Here is a 23,740-nt window from a genome sequence, read left to right as displayed (position 1 = left end):
TCCTCTTGATACTAAATCTAAACGTTTAGATAAGGTTTTTAAATCTCCTGTAGTTATTCCAGAAGTTTTTCCTGTTCCTGGTGCTATTTCTGAAGTAATTTCCAGGGAATGGAATAATTTGGGTAATTCATTTACTCCTTCTAAACGTTTTAAGCAATTATATCCTGTGCCATCTGACAGATAAGAGTTTTGGGACAAAATCCCTAAGGTTGATGGGGCTGTCTCTACTCTTGCTAAGCGTACTACTATTCCTACGGCAGATGTTACTTCCTTTAAGGATCCTTTAGATAGGAAAATTGAATCCTTTCTAAGAAAAGCTTACTTGTGTTCAGGTAATCTTCTTAGACCTGCTATATCTTTGGCGGATGTTGCTGCAGCTTCAACTTTTTGGTTGGAAGCTTTAGCGCAACAAGTAACAGATCATAATTCTCATAGCATTATTATTCTTCTTCAACATGCTAATAATTTTATTTGTGATGCCATCTTTGATATCATTAGAGTTGATGTCAGGTATATGTCTCTAGCTATTTTAGCTAGAAGAGCTTTATGGCTTAAAACTTGGAATGCTGATATGTCTTCTAAGTCTACTCTGCTTTCCCTTTCTTTCCAGGGTAATAAATTATTTGGTTCTCAGTTGGATTCTATTATCTCAACTGTTACTGGAGGGAAAGGAACTTTTTTACCACAGGATAAAAAATCTATAGGTAAATTTAGGTCTAATAATCGTTTTCGTTCCTTTCGTCACAACATGGAACAAAAGCCTGATCCTTCATCCTCAGGAGCGGTATCAGTTTGGAAACCATCTCCAGTCTGGAATAAATCCAAGCCTTTTAGAAAATCAAAGCCAGCTCCTAAGTCCACATGAAGGTGCGGCCCTCATTCCAGCTCAGCTGGTAGGGGGCAGATTACGTTTTTTCAAAGAAATTTGGATCAATTCCGTTCACAATCTTTGGATTCAGAACATTGTTTCAGAAGGGTACAGAATTGGCTTCAAGATAAGGCCTCCTGCAAAGAGATTTTTTCTTTCCCGTGTCCCAGTAAATCCAGCGAAGGCTCAAGCATTTCTGAAATGTGTTTCAGATCTAGAGTTAGCTGGAGTAATTATGCCAGTTCCAGTTCTGGAACAGGGGATGGGGTTTTATTCAAATCTCTTCATTGTACCAAAGAAGGAGAATTCCTTCAGACCAGTTCTGGATCTAAAAATATTGAATCGTTATGTAAGGATACCAACATTCAAAATGGTAACTGTAAGGACTATCCTGCCTTTTGTTCAGCAAGAGCATTATATGTCTACAATAGATTTACAGGATGCATATCTGCATATTCCGATTCATCCAGATCACTATCAGTTTCTGAGATTCTCTTTCCTAGACAAGCATTACCAGTTTGTGGCTCTGCCGTTTGGCCTAGCAACAGCTCCAAGAATTTTTTCAAAGGTTCTCGGTGCCCTTCTGTCTGTAATCAGAGAACAGGGTATTGTGGTATTTCCTTATTTGGACGATATCTTGGTACTTGCTCAGTCTTTACATTTAGCAGAATCTCATACGAATCGACTTGTGTTGTTTCTTCAAGATCATGGTTGGAGGATCAATTTACCAAAAAGTTCATTGATTGCTCAGACAAGGGTAACCTTTTTGGGTTTCCAGATAGATTCAGTGTCCATGACTCTATCTTTGACAGACAAGAGACGTCTAAAATTGATATCAGCTTGTCGAAACCTTCAGTCACAATCATTCCCTTCGGTAGCCTTATGCATGGAAATTCTAGGTCTTATGACTGCTGCATCGGACGCGATCCCCTTTGCTCGTTTTCACATGCGACCTCTTCAGCTCTGTATGCTGAACCAATGCTGCAGGGATTACACAAAGATATCTCAAATAATATCTTTAAAACTGATTGTACGACACTCTCTGACGTGGTGGACAGATCACCATCGTTTAGTTCAGGGGGCTTCTTTTGTTCTTCCGACCTAGACTGTAATTTCAACAGATGCAAGTCTTACAGGTTGGGGAGCTGTGTGGGGGTCTCTGACGGCACAAGGGGTTTGGGAATCTCAGGAGGTGAGATTACCGATCAATATTTTGGAACTCCGTGCAATTTTCAGAGCTCTTCAGTCTTGGCCTCTTCTAAAGAGAGAATCGTTCATTTGTTTTCAGACAGACAATGTCACAACTGTGGCATACATCAATCATCAAGGAGGGACTCACAGCCCTCTGGCTATGAAAGAAGTATCTCGAATTCTGGTTTGGGCGGAATCCAGCTCCTGTCTAGTTTCTGCGGTTCATATCCCAGGTATAGACAATTGGGAAGCGGATTATCTCAGTCGCCAAACGTTGCATCCGGGCGAATGGTCTCTTCACCCAGAGGTATTTCTTCAGATTGTTCAAATGTGGGGACTTCCAGAAATAGATCTGATGGCCTCTCATCTAAACAAGAAACTTCCCAGGTATCTGTCCAGATCCAGGGATCCTCAAGCGGAAGCAGTGGATGCATTGTCACTTCCTTGGAAGTATCATCCTGCCTATATCTTTCCGCCTCTAGTTCTTCTTCCAAGAGTGATCTCCAAGATTCTGAAGGAATGCTAGTTTGTTCTGCTGGTAGCTCCAGCATGGCCTCACAGGTTTTGGTATGCGGATCTTGTCCGGATGGCCTCTTGCCAACCGTGGACTCTTCCGTTAAGACCAGACCTTCTGTCGCAAGGTCCTTTTTTCCATCAGGATCTCAAATCCTTAAATTTAAAGGTATGGAGATTGAACGCTTGATTCTTAGTCAAAGAGGTTTCTCTGACTCTGTGATTAATACTATGTTACAGGCTCGTAAATCTGTATCTAGGGAGATATATTATAGAGTCTGGAAGACTTATATTTCTTGGTGTCTTTCTCATCATTTTTCCTGGCATTCTTTTAGAATTCCGAGAATTTTACAGTTTCTTCAGGATGGTTTGGATAAAGGTTTGTCTGCAAGTTCCTTGAAAGGACAAATCTCTGCTCTTTCTGTTCTTTTTCACAGAAAGATTGCTAATCTTCCTGATATTCATTGTTTTGTACAAGCTTTGGTTCGTATAAAACCTGTCATTAAGTCAATTTCTCCTCCTTGGAGTTTGAATTTGGTTCTGGGGGCTCTTCAAGCTCCTCCGTTTGAACCTATGCATTCATTGGACATTATATTACTTTCTTGGAAAGTTTTGTTCCTTTTGGCCATCTCTTCTGCCAGAAGAGTTTCTGAATTATCTGCTCTTTCTTGTGAGTCTCCTTTTCTGATTTTTCACCAGGATAAGGCGGTGTTGCGAACTTCTTTTACATTTTTACCTAAGGTTGTGAATTCCAACAACATTAGTAGAGAAATTGTGGTTCCTTCATTATGTCCTAATCCTAAGAATTTAAGGAGAAATCATTGCATTCTTTGGATGTAGTTAGAGCTTTGAAATATTATGTTGAAGCTACTAAGAATTTCCGAAAGACTTCTAGTCTATTTGTTATCTTTTCCGGTTCTAGGAAAGGTCAGAAGGCCTCTGCAATTTCTTTGGCATCTTGGTTGAAATCTTTAATTCATCATGCTTATGTCGAGTCGGGTAAAACTCCGCCTCAAAGGATTACAGCTCATTCTACTAGGTGAGTTTCTACTTCCTGGGCGTTTAGGAATGAAGCTTCGGTTGATCAGATTTGCAAAGCAGCAACTTGGTCTTCTTTGCATACTTTTACTAAATTCTACCATTTTGATGTGTTTTCTTCTTCTGAAGCTGTTTTTGGTAGAAAAGTACTTCAGGCAGCTGTTTCAGTTTGAATCTTCTGCTTATAATTTCAGTTTTTTTCATTATAAAATTTAAACTTTATTTTGGGTGTGGATTATTTTTCAGCGGAATTGGCTGTCTTTATTTTATCCCTCCCTCTCTAGTGACTCTTGCGTGGAAAGATCCACATCTTGGGTAGTCATTATCCCATACGTCACTAGCTCATGGACTCTTGCTAATTACATGAAAGAAAACATAATTTATGTAAGAACTTACCTGATAAATTCATTTCTTTCATATTAGCAAGAGTCCATGAGGCCCACCCTTTTTGTGGTGGTTATGATTTTTTGTTTGTATAAAGCACAATTATTCCAATTCCTTATTTTTTATGCTTTCGCACTTTTTTCTTATCACCCCACTTCTTGGCTATTCGTTAAACTGATTTGTGGGTGTGGTGAGGGGTGTATTTATAGGCATTTTGAGGTTTGGGAAACTTTGCCCCTCCTGGTAGGAATGTATATCCCATACGTCACTAGCTCATGGACTCTTGCTAATATGAAAGAAATGAATTTATCAGGTAAGTTCTTACATAAATTATGTTTTATATATATATATATATATATATATATATAAGCCAAAGGTAAAAGTCACTGTTACTGCCCTTTCCAAATTAGTTGTCTTGCAGACAAAAACAAAGTCCGGTAAATATACGTTCTCTGTATCAAAGCAATAAACCTTTAGAGAATATATGTGTATATAAATTGCTTTGAACCACTTAAAACAGCCCGGCTGACCCCCTATAAACGCCTATGTAGATATCAATAGACATATCAGAGACAGAGTGTGTTTCAGAAAACCGGAGGCTTAGGGGGTACAAGAAAGCGGTCAGAAACAGAGTATGCGGTACCTTCAAATCTCGAACATAAAGAGTGAAGACCAGGACCAGTTATCCCAGACGGCGTAAGCGCCTTTACTCACCGCTCCTCTGGACCGCTGACCCCAAAATAGCTCAGTCTCTAGTTTACCTCCGGAATTCACATGTGTGCACTCGATGGTCTCCTCGGCAAAACTTCAAAGAGGCGTCCTACTATGCAGGAGGGGGCGTGTCGTGCGTGCTTCAGCGTTTCGAATCCATACGCTGATCCTAATCGGCTATCGAAAACAGAGTTCCCATGAACCGGCTTCGGAGCTTAAAGTCCCAGACCTGCTGCTGCTGCCCGGAGTAATTGTAGTAAAGTAGAAAAAAGTTGCAAGCAGCGGTCTTAAAAGCAAATAGTCTTTATTGAAATATAGGATAAAAACACTCCATGAAATGGCACAAATGCATGCACAACATTAGTCCGCTAACATGTTTCGGCCAGGGGCCGTAATCATAGCTAATGGACTTAGCACCTGTGTACCTTAAAAAGCACCAGGATAACCCTGATTGGGTAAAAACAAAATCTCACATTGTGATGCTAATTTAACTCTTTGAGTACTTTTACAAAGAAATGTTATATTTCAATTCAGAGTTTTCTTATTACAAAGAGCCTGTCACTAGAAAACCTACCAATAACAAGAATGAATATACACAAAAACGTATATGACAGCAGAATTATCTAATGAAAACTAATCAAGAGGATTTAAACAATAAATCTAACTATGGACTAAACCGCTGAAAATGCACACCATAGAGAGCAACTACCAACCAACTAAATTGTGTAACATTCGAAATATAGTACAATATGTAGCGATACACATGTAGAGTTGCTAAAGAAAATACATAACATTATATAATCATAAGCTCTAAACAGTTACACTGTTTCTGTTTCAATGGTGGCAAAAAGCATTACAAAACCAACAAAGATTTAATGTAATCAAAAATGAATAGTAAAAGTTTCCTAATCTGTCATGTTATTGTAATCAGAGACATGCTATTGGATGGGGAATAAAAATAATACTATTAATCTAAACTAAACTAGAAAAGAGGGAACATAATATTTAGAACACTTATTCAAGTGGCTGGATGATGTATTATGTATTACCTAAGCACTGCATTATTTCTCATTACAAAAATAAATTTATATATTTCATTTTATTTTATTTAATTTCATTTTATTTTAATTTAGGAATGTAAACAAGATTCGTATGTCACCAAATAACCCCTGTATTGCCGTCTGAGTGATATTCTCCTTGTGGAGTATTCAACGGTAGGGCTAGTGAATACCTAGCCCCCAAGGGGAAATGTAGGAAAGAAAAGTTCTATATATTAAGAGAACGATTCAGTGGAGGCATAAAAAATGTCAATATTGCAGAAATGCACGGCAGTGGATACAATAAATTCCATTACATCATATTATATTTACACTACAATATAATAAACCATTATATTGTTGCTTTATTGTTATAATAACAATAATAGGGGATAGAAACTGGTGCCGCAGAAAAGGGAACGTAACCCATGGCAAAAAATCTCTCTCATTGCCAATAATTGATTAGATCATACTCGGAGTTCAGGCCAGTGGGTACACGGGTCTGGAGTCTGAAGATCCAAAACATTTCCCTCTTCTGCAGCAACCTATCCCTATCCCCTCCCCTTGGTGGACAGGTAACTCTTTCAATAGCCTGCCATTTCAGTGTATTGACACTGCTACGATGGTATTTAGCAAAATGCTGCACCAAAGGTGTGGATGCCGTACCTGCCTGTATAGTTGACAGATGATTACGTATGCGCACCTTAACCTCTGTTGTAGTAAGTCCCACGTACTGTAAATGACATTGGGTACAACTGAGGACATAGACCACATATGTGGAGGTGCACTTTAGACATGTTTGTATGGGGAACCTTTCACCTGTCACCTCTGATTTAATATTATCCGCAGGGAGGACAAACTCACACACCCTACATTTGTTGTGACATTTGAAAATGCCCCTATGTGTAAGCCAGGAGCTCTGTCGTGTATCGGTTTTGGGTAAGACTGATGGTGACAACATGTTACCTAAAGTGCTTGTTTTCCTATAGGAACACCGCAATCCCTTGGAGACACAGTTCTCCAATTTGTCATCTGCAGCAAGAAAAGAGAAGTGTTTTTTCACTATTCTGCAAATGTCCTGATATTCCTGACTGTATTCTGTAACAAAGGTTACTCCTTTGTGATGTTCCTCAGATAGACTGAGAGCATTACTTTTTGTGTCCAAAGTTTGCTTCCTATCAAGCGTATCAACCTGATTTCTTGCTTTTTTGATGACATGGGAACTATACCCTCTACTCTTTAATCTGTTTGTCAAATCTTTTGATTGTTCTGTATATTTATCAGGTAGTGTGCAGTTGCGCTTGACCCTAGTGAACTGTCCCTTGGCTACCGCATAGGGTACGTGTCTTGGGTGACAACTACTCGCATGGAGGAGTGTATTTCCTGCTATGGGTTTCCTAAAAATCTCAGTAATCACCCTTCCATCATCCATACCCTTGATAGTGATGTCCAAAAAGTTTATTTCATTTTCACTCAGTTCATAGGTAAACTTAATTCCAATATTATTGGAATTCAAATATGCCGCAAAAGATGTGAACTGCATTGTGCTCCCCTTCCATACAAGAAGGAGATCATCAATAAAGCGAACATAAAAACAAATAAGATGTCTGTAGGAATTTCCATCTCCAAAGACGTGGGACAGCTCCCACCAACCCATAAAGAGGTTGGCATAGGAGGGGGCAAACTTGGCCCCCATAGCTGTCCCACGTCTCTGGAGATAGAACCTGTCCTCAAAAGAAAAATAGTTGTGAGTTAGCAAAAACTTTAATACTCTGAGTATGAAGCACCGAAAGTCCTCTGAAAAATCAGAATAATGTTCCAGAAAAAAACCAACCGCTGTAAGGCCCTCCTCATGAGGGATCGAGGAGTACAATGCTACTACATCAATAGTTGCCCATTTATAGCAAGCACTGGTCCACTTAAGTTTGTCCAGAATCATTATTACATCCTTCGTATCCTGGATGTAACTATGTAGATTCTTAACAAGTGGTTGTAGAATACTATCAACCCATTGTGACACATGTTCCAACAGAGAATTAATACCACTCACTATTGGACGACCCCTGACTTCTGTCAGGGACTTATGGACTTTGGGCAAATGATGGAAAATGGGCACAACTGGATGATCCACCACTAGAAATTCAAAGGTTTTTTGATCGTAGTGCCCTTCCTCCAGCCCATCGTCCAAAATGTCCAATAGATCCTTCTTAAATGTAGTGGTAGGATCCCTATCAAGGGGGATATAATCCTCTACATTGTTAAGCTGGCGTAGTGCCTCATTTACATAGTCAGTCTTGTTCAAAACCACGACAGAGCCCCCCTTATCGGCTGAGCGTATAACAATGTTTTTGTTCTCTTGGAGCTCCTTAAGAGCCACTCTCTCAGACCTAGACAAATTGGGGGTCTGGTAGGCAACTGAATCTTTGAGTTTAATCAAGTCTCGTTCCACTCGCTTAAAGAAAGTTTCTAGGGTGGAACCCCTATTGTGAATGGGGTAAAATTCCGATTTGTTTTGAAAACCACTAACAGCATTAATACTTTGTTTATTGGTTAGTGATAAAGAGTCGTGTGACAAACTCTCCAAATTGATTAAATCACATGTTTCACCAAAATTAAACCTACTTAGCTTAGGGGTATGTGTAAGTTGCATTGGCTGGGAATTAAGGCTATCCCCTTGTGTGGACTGTTGGGATTCTGTGAAAAAAATGCCTCTGAAGAGTCATATTACGTATAAGTTTATTCACATCAAGAATAGTGTTGAATACATTGAAATGATTAGTAGGAGCAAAATTCAAGCCATGACTAAGTAGAGAGATTTGTGGGTCTGTTAAAGTGAATCCTGATAAATGTATCACATTATTTACATTAGTTATTTGTATTTCTTCCTGCCTCTTTGACCTCTCAATTGGTAGTGGTCCTGACCTGTTTGTCCTATCCCTGTGCGCTGTGGAGGAAGACGAAAAACCTGCTCTATCTGGCGTTGATCATCATCAGATATAACTGTTTGTGGTACTGTTGTACTGTTATCAACATACTTTGTAGAGGAACCTTTAGGTTCAGCAAGTTTAGTCTTAGGTGTCACTGCTTGTATCTGATGGTGACCAGAGCCAGAAGCCTCGCAGACTGCCTGTTGTGATGAATTTTGTTTGGTATTTTTAAGTATGCTTCTTGGTGGTTCATCACCACTCAAAGCCCCATTATCATCCCCTGACTCAAAGTCAGTGTCAGAATATGTCACTCTCTTGGCTTCTGTATTGTGTACAGCCCCTTGATCATTATTAGTGTTTCTATTCCTACTACCGTTCCGTCTATTTCTGGATCTACCTCTAGATTGTCTTCTTGATCTATTGTCTGCCTTTTTCCATGTATATACAGTGTTGCTATTATAGTCTGTCTGATCCCTTATAAATTTAGTTTGTTTAGTTTCAAGGACTGCTTTTTTCACCTGTGCAACTGTTATTTTAAGAATACCATCAAATTTGGCGAAGCTAGTCTCCAGCTGTCTTGAGTTCATTTCTGTCTGTAAGAGCTCTATCTCTCCTCTAATAGCTTTCAGAACATTTGATTTATATGAAATTAATAATAGCATTAGGCGTGTAGAACAATCAGACAAAATATCATTCCATGTACTAATAAAATCTACATCAGTGACATCAAACGTGGGAAATTTATTCAATCTCAGACCACGTGGTATAATTTTAAGTTTAATGTATGTTTCCAAAGTCCAAATGTCCCACTGTAGTTTGTGTTCCCTTATCAAAAGCTTTTCCATATCTTCAAATAAGGTGGACAATGAATAATTGGATTTATCAGTAGAAAAGATCCTCTCAATTTCTAGTGTAGGATAGTCCCTTTCCGTGACAGGCAACAATGAATAAAAATTAGTGACCTCCATGGAGAGAAAGGACAGCTCTGTAAATTGGACAGAAACAGAAAGGTGCAACCAGGCTAAGCACCTAAATAAACATGCCAAAGGTAAAAGTCACTGTTACTGCCCTTTCCAAATTAGTTGTCTTGCAGACAAAAACAAAGTCCGGTAAATATACGTTCTCTGTATCAAAGCAATAAACCTTTAGAGAATATATGTGTATATAAATTGCTTTGAACCACTTAAAACAGCCCGGCTGACCCCCTATAAACGCCTATGTAGATATCAATAGACATATCAGAGACAGAGTGTGCTTCAGAAAACCGGAGGCTTAGGGGGTACAAGAAAGCGGTCAGAAACAGAGTATGTGGTACCTTCAAATCTCGAACATAAAGAGTGAAGACCAGGACCAGTTATCCCAGACGGCGTAAGCGCCTTTACTCACCGCTCCTCTGGACCGCTGACCCCAAAATAGCTCAGTCTCTAGTTTACCTCCGGAATTCACATGTGTGCACTCGATGGTCTCCTCGGCAAAACTTCAAAGAGGCGTCCTACTATGCAGGAGGGGGCGTGTCGTATGGATGATGGAAGGGTGATTACTGAGATTTTTAGGAAACCCATAGCAGGAAATACACTCCTCCATGCGAGTAGTTGTCACCCAAGACACGTACCCTATGCGGTAGCCAAGGGACAGTTCACTAGGGTCAAGCGCAACTGCACACTACCTGATAAATATACAGAACAATCAAAAGATTTGACAAACAGATTAAAGAGTAGAGGGTATAGTTCCCATGTCATCAAAAAAGCAAGAAATCAGGTTGATACGCTTGATAGGAAGCAAACTTTGGACACAAAAAGTAATGCTCTCAGTCTATCTGAGGAACATCACAAAGGAGTAACCTTTGTTACAGAATACAGTCAGGAATATCAGGACATTTGCAGAATAGTGAAAAAACACTTCTCTTTTCTTGCTGCAGATGACAAATTGGAGAACTGTGTCTCCAAGGGATTGCGGTGTTCCTATAGGAAAACAAGCACTTTAGGTAACATGTTGTCACCATCAGTCTTACCCAAAACCGATACACGACAGAGCTCCTGGCTTACACATAGGGGCATTTTCAAATGTCACAACAAATGTAGGGTGTGTGAGTTTGTCCTCCCTGCGGATAATATTAAATCAGAGGTGACAGGTGAAAGGTTCCCCATACAAACATGTCTAAAGTGCACCTCCACATATGTGGTCTATGTCCTCAGTTGTACCCAATGTCATTTACAGTACGTGGGACTTACTACAACAGAGGTTAAGGTGCGCATACGTAATCATCTGTCAACTATACAGGCAGGTACGGCATCCACACCTTTGGTGCAGCATTTTGCTAAATACCATCGTAGCAGTGTCAATACACTGAAATGGCAGGCTATTGAAAGAGTTACCTGTCCACCAAGGGGAGGGGATAGGGATAGGTTGCTGCAGAAGAGGGAAATGTTTTGGATCTTCAGACTCCAGACCCGTGTACCCACTGGCCTGAACTCCGAGTATGATCTAATCAATTATTGGCAATGAGAGAGATTTTTTGCCATGGGTTACGTTCCCTTTTCTGCGGCACCAGTTTCTATCCCCTATTATTGTTATTATAACAATAAAGCAACAATATAATGGTTTATTATATTGTAGTGTAAATATAATATGATGTAATGGAATTTATTGTATCCACTGCCGTGCATTTCTGCAATATTGACATTTTTTATGCCTCCACTGAATCGTTCTCTTAATATATAGAACTTTTCTTTCCTACATTTCCCCTTGGGGGCTAGGTATTCACTAGCCCTACCGTTGAATACTCCACAAGGAGAATATCACTCAGACGGCAATACAGGGGTTATTTGGTGACATACGAATCTTGTTTACATTCCTAAATTAAAATAAAATGAAATTAAATAAAATAAAATGAAATATATAAATTTATTTTTGTAATGAGAAATAATGCAGTGCTTAGGTAATACATAATACATCATCCAGCCACTTGAATAAGTGTTCTAAATATTATGTTCCCTCTTTTCTAGTTTAGTTTAGATTAATAGTATTATTTTTATTCCCCATCCAATAGCATGTCTCTGATTACAATAACATGACAGATTAGGAAACTTTTACTATTCATTTTTGATTACATTAAATCTTTGTTGGTTTTGTAATGCTTTTTGCCACCATTGAAACAGAAACAGTGTAACTGTTTAGAGCTTATGATTATATAATGTTATGTATTTTCTTTAGCAACTCTACATGTGTATCGCTACATATTGTACTATATTTCGAATGTTACACAATTTAGTTGGTTGGTAGTTGCTCTCTATGGTGTGCATTTTCAGCGGTTTAGTCCATAGTTAGATTTATTGTTTAAATCCTCTTGATTAGTTTTCATTAGATAATTCTGCTGTCATATACGTTTTTGTGTATATTCATTCTTGTTATTGGTAGGTTTTCTAGTGACAGGCTCTTTGTAATAAGAAAACTCTGAATTGAAATATAACATTTCTTTGTAAAAGTACTCAAAGAGTTAAATTAGCATCACAATGTGAGATTTTGTTTTTACCCAATCAGGGTTATCCTGGTGCTTTTTAAGGTACACAGGTGCTAAGTCCATTAGCTATGATTACGGCCCCTGGCCGAAACATGTTAGCGGACTAATGTTGTGCATGCATTTGTGCCATTTCATGGAGTGTTTTTATCCTATATTTCAATAAAGACTATTTGCTTTTAAGACCGCTGCTTGCAACTTTTTTCTACTTTACTATATATATATATATATATATATATATATATATATATATATATATATATATATATATATATATATATATATATATATATATATATATATATATATATATACACACAAACATATATTATGCACTTTTGATTTGTTTGACAGTACTACATTTCAACGGCGCATGCGCGCATCTCATAACGGCAGCAAGATCTGACTCAACTTCATTGTCATAATTTGCTACCTCTGAGTGCGTATGTTGCTGTTTGACATAATCGCATTCCACACATTCCTAATTAACATATGAGGAATGCAATTACGTCATACAGAGCATGCCCACTCAGAGGGAGCAGATTCTGGCAAAGGAGCAGAATATTATAGAACACCGGCCCCAACTGCACTTTCCCCCAATCTCCTGAAGAAAGGAATATACTGCACACACACACCTCATTCAAATGAACAGAGTTATGCTCCACTAAGTAGCAGATGATTGATATAGATATTGCAACCATCTGCCTACGTTTAACCTGTCAACTTTTAGGTTGTTCTGTGCTTTGAAACACTAGAACCCCAATATAATCTTTAAGAATGAAAAGTCACACCCTTATGTGGCTATTAGGTGATTCGTGTGGCAGGTGATTATCTTATAGAGTGAAAGGCATAAAGAACACGAATCAGCAGGTTGATCTATCCCCTTTGTTGACCCCTCAATATACATAGTGGTATTTGAGATCCCTTATTTGAAATCGGCAATCATTGAATCCTAATGGGGCTAAATTGCAGAACCTTGCATTATTGAACAAACACAGAATTTGTTCGTTTTGATTTTTTGCAGGGGATTAACAAGTGAGTTATTCTCATTGTTCTCCCTGAACCTATTTAACAGGCACACAACCCAGCTGATTATGCTGCCCACCCTGCTAAATGTTAGGTCAATATTAAGCCAAAATGATCTTTTGTTTATGTTTTCAATGTTTTTTGCACAAATTATAATGAAAACAATTTCTGTTAAATTATTCAATTAATTTGTACTTTGGATATCTTTTAATATCATTTATAAATAAAGGAAATGTTATAATATTGTAAAGTATTACACAGCTTTCTCCCGGCTACTTCATAAAACCACCCCGCTGGCAAAATTTCCTGTGGAGAACACCCTGTTTTAAAAACCGTAGCTATAGCGTATCATGTCCGCCAGACATTGCTGAATGCCGACAGCATACGCTGTCGGCATGTAACATTGCACAAGCATTTTTACTGAACTGCTTGTGCATTGCCGCCCCCTGCAGATTCACGGCCAATCGGCCGCTAGCAGGGGTGTTACTCAGAGGCCTCAGAGGCGGCGGATCAGTTAAGCAACAGCGGAAATAGGTGCATCAGGGGCCATTCGACCCTTGATAAATCGGACCCATAATGTCCATTTTGTTGAACAATTATTCAAGGTAATATAAAACAATGTTGCCTATATTAGCAAACTATTTTTAAAGTATGTGCCTTGTTTGCAGGCTGCAATAAGGGCTCGATTTATCAAAGCCCTATGGCTGCAAGTTCTCACAAGAACCTGCTTGCCGTAATTTAACAAGCAGGGGTCACCAGACCGCCGCTTCCCTAACCTCTTCGCCACCTCTAAGGTGTCGAAATGCAATCTCTGCGGTCCAGTCCGACCAAGGAGATTGACAGCTCCTGCCCGCGCGTGATTGGTTGTGCGCGGGCAGGGGGCGGGATTTCACGCGAGCGCAAAATTGTGCTTGTGTGCAATGGTGATTACCTGCGGGTAATTTCGCCCGCCACAGGTGAGCTGAGGCGTACAGGGGCGCATATACGTGCCCCTGTCCGCCTCAGCTTTGATAAATCTAGCCCTTAGTGTGACCTATATTTATCTTTTCTCCCTTCTTCCCATTTTGTTATGGATTAGTGGTACTGCAGGTTATATGAGTTCATGATCTCACGCAGACTTTTGAGATCAAGGTACCTAGTTTTATGGTCCTATTCTCATTTCTTTATCTGTTTGTCAGACTTCACAGACTTATATTTACATTGTGGCTGATGTGATGATTATCAGTGTCACTACAGTGTGCAGTTCATCTGTTATAATATATATATATATATATATATATATATATATATATATATATATATATATATATATATATATATATATATACACTTTTCAATCAAAACTCAGGAATCATATACTTTGAAATATATATCCATTTATTGGAAATAGTTCCCAATGTTTCTCTAGAAAGACCCAGGTGAGGGTCGAAACGTTGGTAACTCTTTCCAATAAATGGATATATATTTCAAAGGATATGATTCCCGAGTTTTGATTGACAAGCATCTATGAATAAGGAAACTCTGGATTATAATTTGGGAAAGGGTGCTGCCTTGTATAAATAATAATTATATATAGGTGCAACATTCAATAGTATTAGATCAAAACTGTGTAGCTGGCTCACTTAGGTAAACTTTTTATTTACTGCATTCCCCTTAACAGCCCAGGGACTCCTCTACATAATCTTTCCACTATGGTATCCTATCACCTATGGGACCCCCATGCTATTTCTACAACAGTAAATTTCCATCACTTAATATATGACAAGTGTTTTCTCTGCACTATTAAATTCCCCCTGAACTCTGGCTTCCCTACTGATTGTTTTCCATAGTAAAGTTCCTGAAAAACTAATGCACCCACTTGATTTTTGTTAATACAAACTCCCAGTACCTAACCACCCCAACACTTAAACTTCCCCAAAATAATAAAAACAATAGCCTACTTCTAAATCTATAAGTAACTGCAATAACTAGTTGCATGATAAACTAATCAGGATTGCCTTAACCCCTAGACACTGTTAGGATGTTCCAATGCCATCCTAAAAGCTTAAAGGGACACTGAACCCAATTTTTTTCTTTCGTGATTCAGATAGAGCATGCAATTTTAAGCAACTTTCTAATTTACTCCTATTAGCAAATGTTCTTCATTCTCTTGGTATCTTTATTTGAAATGCAAGAATGTAAGTTTAGATGCCGGCCCATTTTTGGTGAACAACCTGGGTTGTTCTTGCTGATTGGTGGATAAATTTATCCACCAATAAAAAAGTGCTGTCCAGAATTCTGAGCCAAAAAAAGCTTAGATGCCTTCTTTTTCAAATAAAGCTAACAAGAGAACAAAGAAAAAATTATAATAGGAGTAAATTAGAAAATTGCTTAAAATTGCATGCTGTATCTGAATCACAAAAGAAAAAATTAGGGTTCAGTGTCCCTTAAAGTGCCTTTAGGACAGCATTGAATGTCCTAAGTTTTTCGGCGTCCTGCTCCTTCCTGTTTTTAGAAAATGGAGACATGCCTAGCATTGTAGGCAGTCCCCCATGATCGGATCCCGGCATTGAAGTCATGTGATAGCATGGGCGATCGTGTGATTTCCTTTTTCCATTAAATGTTTACATCAGGACTTTGCTATGATCTTAAACACGTGTCCCTGTTCTGAAGGGGTTAAGCAGGTCAAAGTAATGCCTTCCTGCTCTCTTGTTTATTAGTCTGTGCATACATAAGTTTCAATATAGAGGGCTTTGTTTGTGTGAAGGTTTATTAGATTTATATATGATCTCATTGTATGTTCCCTTGTCTGTTTATGCATATTGTGATATTTTTCCTTCAATCTATAGGCTGGAAGGAGAATCCTGTTGAATTTGATTCTGTATTTAATGAAAGTGTTTATACTTGGAGCTGGGGAAGTCCTGATATTTTACCTATGTTTGCTAAAGGTAAGATCATTTGTAATCTCAGAATTGGTGATTTAATATTCACGTTAAAATTCCTGCTAGCTATCAAAATGAAAAACATCATGAAAATACTTATATAGGATCTTCACAATCTCTTGACTTAAACAGGAAATATTATATAAATACATTTATATATAAATACTACTGTGCAAAAGTTCTTTAGCCAGGTGTGAAAATATTCTGTAAAGTAAGTATGCTTTCAGAAATAAAAAAAATGTTAATAGTTTATTTTTTCATCAATTAACAAAATGCAAAGTGAGCGAACATAAAAAATATCTGTATCAAATCAATATTTGGTGTGACCACCCTTTGCCTTCAAAATAGCATTAGTTCTTCTAAGTACGCTTGCACAAAATCTTGGCTTTTGTGGGCTTATAGTCAATTATATCAGACAGGTGCTAATAATCATCAATTTAATATGGAGGTTGAAACACAACCATTAACTGAAACAGAAACAGCTGTGTAGGAGAAATAACACTGAGTGAGAAAGAGCCAAATTATGCTAACAAAGTGAGGTTACTGAAGACAGTTTAATGTTAAAAGTCATATACCATGGCAAGACTGAGTACAGCACAAGGTAGTTATACTGCATCAGCAAGGTCTCTCTTAGGCAGAAATTTCAAGGCAGACAGAGGTTTTCAGAAGTCCCGTCCAAGCTCTTCTGAAGAAGCACAAAGAAACATTAAACATTGAGGACCATAGATGCATTGTTCAGCCTAGGAAACTTAGTGCTATAGCTGCGATATGCAAACAAGGCCAAGCGACTCAACTATGCACAAAAACACAAAAACTGGGTTGCGGAAAAATGGCAGCAGGTGCGCTAGACTGATAAGTCAAAATTTAAAATATTTGGCTGTAGCAGAAGGCAGTTTGTTTGCTGAAGGGCTGGAGAGTGGTAGAAGAATGAGTGTCAACAGTGAAACATGTTGGATGTTTCTTGCAAGTTTGGGCTGCATTTCTGTAAATGTAGTTGGGTATTTAGTCAGTATTAATGGTCTCAGTGTTGAGAAGTACAGGCAGATATTTATCCATCATGTAATACTACCAGGGAGGCATCTGATTGGTCCCAAATTTTTCCTGTAGCATGACAACAACTCTAAACATACAGCCAAAGTCACTAAGAACTGGCTTCAGTTTAAAGAAGAACAAGGAGTTTTGGAAATGGTGGTATGGACCTAACAGAACCCTAATCTCAACATAGTCAGTGTGGAATAACATAAAGCGACAGAAGCAATTAAGGCTGCCTAAATCCACAGAAAAACTGTGGTTAGTTCTCCAAGATGTTTTAAACAACCTCTCTGCCGAGTTCCTTAAAAATCTTTGTGCAAGTGCCCCAAGGCAAAACGTGCTGCGAACTGAGATGTCATCGCATGAAAATGCAGTATGTCTGCAGAAAGAATGGCTCACATGCAGGAACTGCTAACTTTTTAACTTTTGCAGCATTGATCCACATTACAAAGGGTTGGGCTCTCTCTCCTGCCTCCCACTGTGACATTGATTCAAATGTCTTTCATTTAAATAACTTCTGTATCCTTTTTTGTAGTAATGATTTTTTTTAGTATCGATAGATGTTTCAATACAAAAACTACTATTTCAAATAAAGAAATAAGGGTAAAGCAGCTTTCTCCAACATAGGTGTGTCCGGTCCACGGCGTCATCCTTACTTGTGGGGATATTCTCTTCCCCAACAGGAAATGGCAAAGAGCCCAGCAAAGCTGGTCACATGATCCCTCCTAGGCTCCGCCTACCCCAGTCATTCTCTTTGCCGTTGTACAGGCAACATCTCCACGGAGATGGCTTAGAGTTTTTTAGTGTTTAACTGTAGTTTTTATTATTCAATCAAGAGTTTGTTATTTTGAAATAGTGCTGGTATGTACTATTTACTCAGAAACAGAAAAGAGATGAAGATTTCTGTTTGTATGAGGAAAATGATTTTAGCAACCGTCACTAAAATCCATGGCTGTTCCACACAGGACTGTTGAGAGCAATTAACTTCAGTTGGGGGAACAGTGAGCAGTATGACACATTCTAACAAGACGATGTAATGCTGGAAGCTGTCATTTTCCCTATGGGATCCGGTAAGCCATGTTTATTACGATCGTAAATAAGGGCTTCACAAGGGCTTATTAAGACTGTAGACTTTTTCTGGGCTAAATCGATTCATTATTAACACATATTTAGCCTTGAGGAATCATTTTATTTGGGTATTTTGATATAATAATATCGGCAGGCACTGTTTTAGACACCTTATTCTTTAGGGGCTTTCCCAAAGCATAGGCAGAGCCTCATTTTCGCGCCGGTGTTGCGCACTTGTTTTTGAGAGGCATGGCATGCAGTCGCATGTGAGAGGAGCTCTGATACTTAGAAAAGACTTTCTGAAGGCGTCATTTGGTATCGTATTCCCCTTTGGGCTTGGTTGGGTCTCAGCAAAGCAGATACCAGGGACTGTAAAGGGGTCAAAACGGCTCCGGTTCCGTTATTTTAAGGGTTAAAGCTTCCAAATTTGCTGTGCAATACTTTTAAGGCTTTAAGACACTGTGGTGAAAATTTGGTGAATTTTGAACAATTCCTTCATGTTTTTTCGCAATTGCAGTAATAAAGTGTGTTCAGTTTAAAATTTAAAGTGACAGTAACGGTTTTATTTTAAAACGTTTTTTGTACTTTGTTATCAAGTTTATGCCTGTTTAACATGTCTGAACTACCAGATAGACTGTGTTCTGAATGTGGGGAAGCCAGAATTCATATTCATTTAAATAAATGTGATTTATGTGACAATGACAATGATGCCCAAGATGATTCCTCAAGTGAGGGGAGTAAGCATGGTACTGCATCATTCCCTCCTTCATCTACACGAGTCTTGCCCACTCAGGAGGCCCCTAGTACATCTAGCGCGCCAATACTCCTTACTATGCAACAATTAACGGCTGTAATGGATAATTCTGTCAAAAACATTTTAGCCAAAATGAACACTTATCAGCGTAAGCGCGACTGCTCTGTTTTAGATACTGAAGAGCATGACGACGCTGATAATAATGTTTCTGAAGGGCCCCTAACCCAGTCTGATGGGGCCAGGGAGGTTTTGTCTGAGGGAGAAATTACTGATTCAGGGAACATTTCTCAACATGCTGAACCTGATGTGATTACATTTAAATTTAAGTTGGAACATCTCTGCATTCTGCTTAAGGAGGTATTATCCACTCTGGTTGATTGTGACAAGTTGGTCATCCCAGAGAAACTATGTAAAATGGACAAGTTCCTAGAGGTGCCGGGGCTCCCAGAAGCTTTTCCTATACCCAAGCGGGTGGCGGACATTGTTAATAAAGAATGGGAAAGGCCCGGTATTCCTTTCGTCCCTCCCCCCATATTTAAAAAATTGTTTCCTATGGTCGACCCCAGAAAGGACTTATGGCAGACAGTCCCCAAGGTCGAGGGAGCGGTTTCCACTTTAAACAAACGCACCACTATACCCATAGAGGATAGTTGTGCTTTCAAAGATCCTATGGATAAAAAATTAGAAGGTTTGCTTAAAAAGATGTTTGTTCAGCAGGGTTACCTTCTACAACCAATTTCATGCGTTGTCCCTGTCGCTACAGCCGCATGTTTCTGGTTCAATGAGCTGATAAAGGCGGTCGATAGTGATTCTCCTCCTTATGAGGAGATTATGGACAGAATCAATGCTCTCAAATTGGCTAATTCTTTTACCCTAGACGCCACTTTGCAATTGGCTAGGTTAGCGGCTAAGAATTCTGGGTTTGCTATTGTGGCGCGCAGAGCGCTTTGGTTGAAATCTTGGTCGGCTGATGCGTCTTCCAAGAACAAGCTACTTAACATTCCTTTCAAGGGGAAAACGCTGTTTGGCCCTGACTTGAAAGAGATTATCTCTGATATCACTGGGGGTAAGGGCCACGCCCTTCCTCAGGATCGGCCTTTCAAGGCAAAAAATAAACCTAATTTTCGTCCCTTTCGTAGAAACGGACCAGCCCAAAGTGCTACGTCCTCTAAGCAAGAGGGTAATACTTCTCAAGCCAAGCCAGCTTGGAGACCAATGCAAGGCTGGAGCAAGGGAAAGCAGGCCAAGAAACCTGCCACTGCTACCAAGACAGCATGAAATGTTGGCCCCCGATCCGGGACCGGATCTGGTGGGGGGCAGACTCTCTCTCTTCGCTCAGGCTTGGGCAAGAGATGTTCTGGATCCTTGGGCGCTAGAAATAGTCTCCCAAGGTTATCTTCTGGAATTCAAGGGGCTTCCCCCAAGGGGGAGGTTCCACAGGTCTCAGTTGTCTTCAGACCACATAAAAAGACAGGCATTCTTACATTGTGTAGAAGACCTGTTAAAAATGGGAGTGATTCATCCTGTTCCATTAAGAGAACAAGGGATGGGGTTCTACTCCAATCTGTTCATAGTTCCCAAAAAAGAGGGAACGTTCAGACCAATCTTAGATCTCAAGATCTTAAACAAGTTTCTCAAGGTTCCATCGTTCAAGATGGAAACCATTCGAACTATTCTTCCTTCCATCCAGGAAGGTCAATTCATGACCACGGTGGATTTAAAGGATGCGTATCTACATATTCCTATCCACAAGGAACATCATCGGTTCCTAAGGTTCGCATTCCTGGACAAGCATTACCAGTTCGTGGCGCTTCCTTTCGGATTAGCCACTGCTCCAAGGATTTTCACAAAGGTACTAAGGTCCCTTCTAGCTGTGCTAAGACCAAGGGGCATTGCTGTAGTACCTTATTTGGACGACATTCTGATTCAAGCGTCGTCCCTTCCTCAAGCAAAGGCTCACACGGACATAGTCCTGGCCTTTCTCAGATCTCACGGATGGAAAGTGAACGTGGAAAAGAGTTCTCTATCTCCGTCAACAAGGGTTCCCTTCTTGGGAACAATAATAGACTCCTTAGAAATGAGGATATTTCTGACAGAGGCCAGAAAAACAAAGCTTCTAGACTCTTGTCGGATACTTCATTCCGTTCCTCTTCCTTCCATAGCTCAGTGCATGGAAGTGATCGGGTTGATGGTAGCGGCAATGGACATAGTTCCTTTTGCGCGCATTCATCTAAGACCATTACAACTGTGCATGCTCAGTCAGTGGAATGGGGATTATACAGACTTGTCTCCGAAGATACAAGTAAATCAGAGGACCAGAGACTCACTCCGTTGGTGGCTGTCCCTGGACAACCTGTCACAAGGGATGACATTCCGCAGACCAGAGTGGGTCATTGTCACGACCGACGCCAGTCTGATGGGCTGGGGCGCGGTCTGGGGATCCCTGAAAGCTCAGGGTCTTTGGTCTCGGGAAGAATCTCTTCTACCGATAAATATTCTGGAACTGAGAGCGATATTCAATGCTCTCAAGGCTTGGCCTCAGCTAGCGAGGGCCAAGTTCATACGGTTTCAATCAGACAACATGACAACTGTTGCGTACATCAACCATCAGGGGGGAACAAGGAGTTCCCTAGCGATGGAAGAAGTGACCAAAATCATTCTATGGGCGGAGTCTCACTCCTGCCACCTGTCCGCTATCCACATCCCAGGAGTGGAAAATTGGGAAGCGGATTTTCTGAGTCGTCAGACATTGCATCCGGGGGAGTGGGAACTCCATCCGGAAATCTTTGCCCAAGTCACTCAGCTGTGGGGCATTCCAGACATGGATCTGATGGCCTCTCGTCAGAACTTCAAAGTTCCTTGCTACGGGTCCAGATCCAGGGATCCCAAGGCGGCTCTAGTGGATGCACTAGTAGCACCTTGGACCTTCAAACTAGCTTATGTGTTCCCGCCGTTTCCTCTCATCCCCAGGCTGGTAGCCAGGATCAATCAGGAGAGGGCGTCGGTGATCTTGATAGCTCCTGCGTGGCCACGCAGGACTTGGTATGCAGATCTGGTGAATATGTCATCGGCTCCACCTTGGAAGCTACCTTTGAGACGAGACCTTCTTGTTCAGGGTCCGTTCGAACATCCGAACCTGGTTTCACTCCAGCTGACTGCTTGGAGATTGAACGCTTGATCTTATCGAAGCGAGGGTTCTCAGATTCTGTTATCGATACTCTTGTTCAGGCCAGAAAGCCTGTAACTAGAAAGATTTACCACAAAATTTGGAAAAAATATATCTGTTGGTGTGAATCTAAAGGATTCCCTTGGGACAAGGTTAAGATTCCTAAGATTCTATCCTTCCTTCAAGAAGGATTGGAAAAAGGATTATCTGCAAGTTCCCTGAAGGGACAGATTTCTGCCTTGTCTGTGTTACTTCACAAAAAGCTGGCAGCTGTGCCAGATGTTCAAGCCTTTGTTCAGGCTCTGGTTAGAATTAAGCCTGTTTACAAACCTTTGACTCCTCCTTGGAGTCTCAATTTAGTTCTTTCAGTTCTTCAGGGGGTTCCGTTTGAACCCTTACATTCCGTTGATATTAAGTTATTATCTTGGAAAGTTTTGTTTTTAGTTGCAATTTCTTCTGCTAGAAGAGTTTCAGAATTATCTGCTCTGCAGTGTTCTCCTCCTTATCTGGTGTTCCATGCAGATAAGGTGGTTTTACGTACTAAACCTGGTTTTCTTCCAAAAGTTGTTTCTAACAAAAACATTAACCAGGAGATTATCGTACCTTCTCTGTGTCCGAAACCAGTTTCAAAGAAGGAACGTTTGTTGCACAATTTGGATGTTGTTCGCGCTCTAAAATTCTATTTAGAAGCTACAAAGGATTATAGACAAACATCTTCCTTGTTTGTTGTTTATTCCGGTAAAAGGAGAGGTCAAAAAGCAACTTCTACCTCTCTCTCTTTTTGGATTAAAAGCATCATCAGATTGGCTTACGAGACTGCCGGACGGCAGCCTCCCGAAAGAATCACAGCTCATTCCACTAGGGCTGTGGCTTCCACATGGGCCTTCAAGAACGAGGCTTCTGTTGATCAGATATGTAGGGCAGCGACTTGGTCTTCACTGCACACTTTTACCAAATTTTACAAGTTTGATACTTTTGCTTCTTCTGAGGCTATTTTTGGGAGAAAGCTTTTGCAAACCGTGGTGCCTTCCATTTAGGTGACCTGATTTGCTCCCTCCCTTCATCCGTGTCCTAAAGCTTTGGTATTGGTTCCCACAAGTAAGGATGACGCCGTGGACCGGACACACCTATGTTGGAGAAAACAGAATTTATGTTTACCTGATAAATTACTTTCTCCAACGGTGTGTCCGGTCCACGGCCCGCCCTGGTTTCTCCAACATAGGTGTGTCCGGTCCACGGCGTCATCCTTACTTGTGGGATATTCTCTTCCCCAACAGGAAATGGCAAAGAGCCCAGCAAAGCTGGTCACATGATCCCTCCTAGGCTCCGCCTACCCCAGTCATTCTCTTTGCCGTTGTACAGGCAACATCTCCACGGAGATGGCTTAGAGTTTTTTAGTGTTTAACTGTAGTTTTTATTATTCAATCAAGAGTTTGTTATTTTGAAATAGTGCTGGTATGTACTATTTACTCAGAAACAGAAAAGAGATGAAGATTTCTGTTTGTATGAGGAAAATGATTTTAGCAACCGTCACTAAAATCCATGGCTGTTCCACACAGGACTGTTGAGAGCAATTAACTTCAGTTG

General features: G+C 40.0%; 1 protein-coding gene across 1 annotated transcript in view; it reads left to right on the top strand.

The window, feature by feature from the left end:
• Positions 1-23,740, top strand: part of PIGN (phosphatidylinositol glycan anchor biosynthesis class N) — a 1,169,967-nt gene that overhangs the window by 86,294 nt on the left and 1,059,933 nt on the right. The window contains exon 4 of the mRNA XM_053714623.1: positions 16,041-16,139. Within this exon, the coding sequence (XP_053570598.1) occupies positions 16,041-16,139 (99 nt within the window). The remainder of the gene's footprint in view (positions 1-16,040; positions 16,140-23,740) is intronic.

This window comes from Bombina bombina, chromosome 5 (assembly GCF_027579735.1).
Source record: "Bombina bombina isolate aBomBom1 chromosome 5, aBomBom1.pri, whole genome shotgun sequence".
Lineage (NCBI taxonomy): Eukaryota > Metazoa > Chordata > Amphibia > Anura > Bombinatoridae > Bombina > Bombina bombina.
This window is presented reverse-complemented; position numbering and strand designations above follow the sequence as displayed.